The sequence below is a fragment of the Protobothrops mucrosquamatus genome, unplaced genomic scaffold (assembly GCF_001527695.2).
Source record: "Protobothrops mucrosquamatus isolate PMUCROS unplaced genomic scaffold, P.Mucros_1.0 scaffold2633, whole genome shotgun sequence".
Lineage (NCBI taxonomy): Eukaryota > Metazoa > Chordata > Lepidosauria > Squamata > Viperidae > Protobothrops > Protobothrops mucrosquamatus.
In genome coordinates, this window is record NW_015388687.1 from 96215 (window position 1) to 102616 (window position 6402).

Below are 6402 nucleotides of genomic sequence, written 5' to 3' on the forward strand. Positions count from 1 at the left end.
TTCATTTTGTTAGATAGCGCCCAGTGTTCAAGTCTGTCCAGATCCTCCTGTATCCTAAGCCTGTCTTCTGGAGTGTTGGCTATTCCTGCCAGCTTGGTGTCGTCCGCAAATTTGATGAGTTCCCCATCTATCCCCTCGTCCAAATCGTTGATGAAGATGTTGAAGAGCACTGGGCCCAGAACAGAGCCCTGGGGCATCCCACTACACACTTCCCTCCATGTAGATGCAGTTCCATTGAGGACCACACGCTGAGTCTGACAGTTATAGCTTCTCAGCTTGCCAACAAACTTGGGGAGAGGGATAGGGGACCAGAATGCAGACTTTAAAAGATCAAGAAAGCAGGTCGTGAGAACCAAGGACAGTTCACCAGATGTCTGGCCAGACCCAAGGACACTTTCTCATAACAATATTTTCCCTCCTAATTGGGCAATGTGACCTGACCAAGAAGGAGGAGGGGGAATTCTATACTTTTACTATATGGGGCTAGGGTGGGGTTTTGCCAGGGCTGATTTTGCTTGCATGCATGCCGAAATGATGTACTCAATAAAGTCTTTCATTAAGAGTTTGGAAAGTCTCGATGGATTTTACTTGGTTGGGTTCATCAGTCGGAATCTTGACGCTGGTGATAAGTCGATTTTTCCAAGGGCATTGTAACTTTGAAAGGTCACTAAACGGATGGGTGTAAGTCGAGGGCTACCTGCAACCAGAAGCCTGATTTCGGTTACCCCAAACTCTGTCTCTGTCCCTTCCTGTGTGGAGTGGTCAGTCCCAGCAGCATCTCGCAGAATTCCCAGAATATCTCAGCCATCTGGTCATCGCGGGCTTGTGGCCAGGGCACCTTCGGCTGGCAGTCCTCGAAATACTGCCCACTCAGCCTCTCGATGCCCTCCTCGGTGGCGCAGTAGATGGTGGTCTGGGCCCCAGTGTTGCTATCTTGGAGGAACGGCTTGAGGATCCAAATCATCCAAGGGGGATAGAAGCGAGTCATTTCGGTGTGAACAAATCCTAAAAACAAAGGCTGTGAGAGCAGGGCGGGGATGGAAGGTTGCCTGGATTTTGTTGGGGGGGGGAGGTCCCACATGAACCCTTCGCACAGCATCTGTTTCCTCAAGGAATCACGGGAGATTTGGGCAACAGTGGTAGAAGTGAGCGGCATTTATGGAGACGAGGAGGAGGAGGAGGAGGAGGAGGAGGAAAGGGAGGAGGAAGGATGGGAGGAACAGAAAAGGCAGAAGGAGGAGGACAAAGAGGAGCAATAGACTGGGGAAAGCCTCATCCCTGCCTTAGACAGGAGGTTAGACTAGAAGACCTCCAAGGGCCCTTCCCACTTTAAGCTTCTTGGATTCTATTAGCTCCTGGACCCAGAATGGGGGAGACACTTCCCTCTACAGCTGAGCTCGATGGAGGAAACTCTCGGAGTGGCTCTGCAGAGGGGTCGAGGGGGCCCCCAGTGGGAAAGAAATGCCTGGCAGAGCCCCAGACGGACCTGGGAGGTGTCTCCATCTGGGGCTTCTTGGAGCCGGCCTTCCACTCACCTGGATGAACTGCATAGCAGGTGACGTTGGTTCCTTCCAGCCGGTTGGCCAACTCTCGTGTGTGGAGAATGTTGGCTAGTTTGCTGTTGTGGTACGAATTTATGACCTGCCACAACCCCTCTCCCGGCTTGTGGATGGTCCGAAAGTCGATCTTCCCAATGCAATGCATAATCGAGGCCAAGATTATGACCCGGCTCGGGGCACAGCGCTTCAGCCGGTCCAGGAGCAGGTGGGTCAGGAGGAAGTGGGCCAGGTGGTTGACCTGGAAGGCCTCATCAAAGCCATCAGTGGTATGACCAGCCTTCATGACCCCTGCCAGAAAAATAAGCCAATTACAGGTAGTCTTCACCTTACAACGGGTAACTTTGTGATCATTCAAGGTTACAATGAATGTAATTACCAAATGGCAATTACGACCTGGTTCTAAAGTTCCAGTGGCTCCCCCTTGTGGCCACATGATCGCCTTCTGGGTGCTTGAAGACCAGCCTGCCCTTCGCAACATGTCAAGTGATCGTGATTTATGACATTTTTTTTTGCCAAAAAAGACATTTACTTGCAGTTTTCAGCAAAAACACTTATAGTGAACAATCGGTTCACTTAACAACCTCTTCAAAAAAGGGGTGACCTGCTTTACAACCATCACAGCTTACAACCATAATTGGCAGGTTCCATCATGGTCATAAGTCAAGGATTTCATGTAAAGCATCCAGTTTGGATACTTGTAAAAATAATAATAATGGCAGGATACCAAAAACAAACAACTAAAAATAGGAGAGAGCTGCTTCTGAAGCTACAGCCAAACCCCCGAAGGAAGAGAAATCCCGGAGACCCCCACAATATTCCCACTTCCTCACCCAGATACCCCGGGAGGGGGGTTTGCTCTGCACCCACCGGCATTGTTGATGAGGATGTCCAGACGGGGCTCCAATTTTAAGAAGGTCTCTGCGAAAGCTCGCACGGAGTTGAGGCTGGCCAGATCCAGGATCATCAGGATCACCTCCGAGTTCCCACTTTCCTGGAAAAGAAGCAGAAGGAATCCTGAGAAGAATCGGGATCGGGTGCGATTTCAAAGGCTGATCCCGGTTTACTCACCTTCTATCTATGTCTGCTCAACTCCTGACAATCAGTTTGGGTTAGACATGTCAAACACAAGGCCTGCAGGCCGGATCTGGCGCAATATGGGCCCAGATTTGGCCTGTGAAGTTGCCCCGGAGACAGCAAGGGACCGGCCCCCACTGCCCCGGCCCACCCCAGCCTGGGTGGGCACCTCTCCAGCATGCATACAGGAGGTGGCGAGAGCGCAGGGGCCAATGTTATCAGGCAGCAGCCGCACCTACCAGCCCCTTAGCCGATGCATTCTGGGGCTCCACAGCTCACTGTGACCACCAGGTCAGCCGTCCAAGCAGCGAGGGGGGGGCGCACCGGCAGCAGGCGGAGGCAGAAGCGGGGTGCGGGGGTGGGAGGCACATGGTCCAGCCTGCCAGATGCGTCTGTCCATCCCACCTTCTGTCTTTGCGGCCAATGGGCCTGGGATGGAGCAGTTGACTGCGCAAGTGCCCGACACCTCTGACGGGCCAGATCGCGGGCCTCCCCACTGTGTCTCTGCCTCCGGCCCTCCAAGCCACAGGCAAGGTGGCAGCACTGGCAGCAGGCGGAGGCAGAGGCCACAAAGACAGAAGGTAGGAGGGAGCAGGCATCTCCGATGGGCCGGATCACATGCCTCCCATTCCCCCTTGCTTCTGCCTCCACCTGCTGTGAGTGCCACCACTGTGCCTGCTGCTTGAAGGGCTGAGCCAGTACGCACAGCGAGGCGAGGAAAGGCCAGCTCCGCCGCATGCATCGGACGAACCTCCTGCCCGCCACCCCACCTACGATGGCTCCGGCGAACGGGAAGGGAGCCCCCATGCTCAAGAGGCAGCCGGGACTGCGCAGCCCGCGCAGCACAGATGGGTCCAAGCACAACCTTTGGGCTGGCCCCCAAGCAGCAGGTGGAGGCAGAGGCATGGGCGGAGGCATTGCAATCTGGCCTGCTGGACGCACCATGTGGCTGCACAGCCACCTGCTCAGTCCCAGCTATGGCGACTGCGGGCAAGTAAAGACAGATGGCGGGGACACGGTGACACAGCACAGTCAGTCACCATTGCCATCATGCTGTGGCCCCTGCGTGCTCGGCCCCCATCCAACCTCATCTTCCAGCGAGCACCCTGGGACTCAAGGGCCAGGCCTCCCAGGGTCCCGGGCAGCCCGCACTCCCATCCGGGGGCCCCCACACTGCCCGAGAGGGTCAGAGAGACTCCTCCAGTGAATCAGGCCCTGTCCTGATTCTGCCCCCCTCTTCCGAAGTCCCCTGGATCCCCCAGCCCCCACGGACCCCCACATGTGCTCCCGACGCAAGCAATGTTGAGCTGCCCACACCCACCCCAGCCATGCCCAACAGTCAGCTGCAACAATCCTGGCCACCCTCCCCAAGGGCAACCACAATGATGATGCGGCCCTCAATGAAATCAAGTTTGACACCCCTGCTCTGGGTGGTGTATAATAAAACAATCCAGGTAATCCTTGACTTTCAATGATGCGAATTTACGATGCCACTGAAAAAAGTGATTCATGACCAGTCCTAACACTTTTGACCAGTGCAGCATCCCCAGAGGTCATGTGATCAGAATTAGGACACTTGGCAACCAGCAGTATTTCCGATGGTGGCTGTCATGGTTCCGATAGATGAGACCAGTAGAAATAAGAACTCCGAGGCAAGTGCTTTCCTCAAAGAACACATTTAATGGCTACAGAGTATCGGCACGGACAAAGGTGTAACCAAGACTGAAAATCCCTCCCCAGGTTACAAAGTAACGAGTTGAATTCCCCACCCCTGCAGTATGTCATAAATCACAATCCCCAATTAACTACCTTGGCAGGCTTTCTAACAGAAGCTTCAGCCCACCAAAACCTAGGTATCTTGACCTTGGTTCCCACAGAACAGTTATTGTTATGTCTAAACCAAGAGAATGCATCTCCCCCCTCCCGTTGCTGTGGCAACTAAAAACGAAGTGAAGATGGCTACAACTAAGTTCATTTGAAAGTTGACAGTGGTGGCATCCCAGGGTCATGTGATCCCTATGTTTTATCTATGCTGCATATCAGAGATTGCATGACATCGGTAGATGCCATACACTTAATAAATGAATAAAAATCTGGATGCAGAAAAATGGAGGGAAGGAGAGAACTGAACGGCAGGCGCTTACCCGTCTGATGTCGCTCACAGCTGATTCTCCTCTTGCTTTGTCGCGGCATGCCAGAATGACACGGGCGCCTCTCCGGGCCAGATCCACTGCTGTGGCCTTCCCGACACCGGAATTTCCACCTAGGAAACGCCAGAGAAAGGATTCACTGAGATCAGCCAGCCTTTGATGAAGCATTTGTTTGGCAGTGTTTCTCAACCTTGGCAACTTTAAGATGGACTTCAACTCCCAGAGTTAAAGTTATTGTATAACTTTAATTAGACAACAGGGAAGGCAAAACTAAACGTGAATAACAGGAAAGAACCTATTGTTCTAAGAAACCATAAAATACCCCAGAACTTGAAAACAAGCTAACAAGCCATGCTCAATAGACTATTGAATATTAGCTTGCATATATTATCTGCTAATTATAATGCACATGCAATGTATGATTTAATATATTCAAGGAGGGTAGCAGGAAATATGTAGAAGGTGGCCAGAGAGAATGTAACCTCATAGTACCTCAGCCAATGGGGAATGAGGAGGGATGGGCGGCCAGTGCAAGGAATGTATAAAGATGTTGATTTGAGATGATAAACTTTGGAGAAAACCAAGCTTTGATAGCTTCTCTCCCTGCTTATTGCAATAAATGAAGCAAGGAGTCTTGTTTCTGTGTCTTGGCTGGTTATTGGTCAGGCAAGCTTGGCACTGGTTGTGAAGGAAAATAGCCAGGAGCACATAACAGATTGGGGGCTCGTCCGGGATTTGAATCCATTCTACCATTGGCAGCAGGGGATATCCGAAGAGGAGTCTGCACCTGGGTATGTTTTTCCAGCCATAAAAGATCACCCCTGTCGGAATAAAGGGGAATCGGAGACGTAAGACGGAAAGCCAAGACCTAGTGACAACCTAAGGGAAAGTCGGCCGACTCAAAGGAGGAATAGAATAGAATAGAATAGAATAGAATAGAATAGAATAGAATAGAATAGATTAGAATAGAATAGAATAGAATAGAATAGATGGCCCACCCATAAATGCTTTTAGGAGTAAAAATGCCTGAAAGTCCTTTTAAGTGTTTCGTTAATCAGACACATGACAACCATCTCAGACAAGGGATTGTCCAGTCTCTTCTTAAAAATCTCCAGTCATGGAGCACCCACGATTTCTGGTGGCAAGCTGTTCCACTGCTTAATTGTCTTCCCTGTTAGGAAGTTTCTCTTAATTCCAGGTTGTTTCTCTCTTTACTCAGTTTTCAATCATTGTTTCTTATCCTGCCTTCTGGTGCTTTGGAGAATAGTTTGATCCCCTCTTCCTTGTGGCAGATACTGGAACACTACTATCATGTTGCCCCTGTTTCTTCTTTTCTTTAGACTAGCCACACCCAAGTCCTGTAGCTGTTCTTCGTATGTTTTAGTCTTTGTTCTTAGAAGCACGAAGCTGAAGACACCAGCCTGAAGATGACGAATGTGACTTCGTCGAAACGTCGCCAAGGTACTTTTAATTCTACGCGGGAGAAAACCCGAATAACTAAAGACCTACATACAAACACCCGCGAAAACCTCAGAAAACAAATATATATATATATATATATATATGTAGGTCTTTAGTTATTCGGGTTTTCTCCTGCGTAGAATTAAAAGTACCTTGGC

The 6402-nt window shown here is 50.7% G+C and overlaps 1 protein-coding gene across 1 annotated transcript in view; it reads right to left on the reverse strand.

The window, feature by feature from the left end:
* Positions 1–721: 721 nt before the first annotated feature.
* LOC107296085 (dehydrogenase/reductase SDR family member 13-like) overlaps positions 722–6402 on the reverse strand; it is a 12734-nt gene continuing 7053 nt past the window's right edge. Inside the window, exons 2-5 of the mRNA XM_015825428.1 lie at positions 4778–4896; positions 2427–2550; positions 1536–1847; positions 722–1005 (exon numbers count right to left, since the gene is read on the reverse strand). Coding sequence (XP_015680914.1) covers positions 722–1005; positions 1536–1847; positions 2427–2550; positions 4778–4896 — 839 coding nt within the window. The remainder of the gene's footprint in view (positions 1006–1535; positions 1848–2426; positions 2551–4777; positions 4897–6402) is intronic.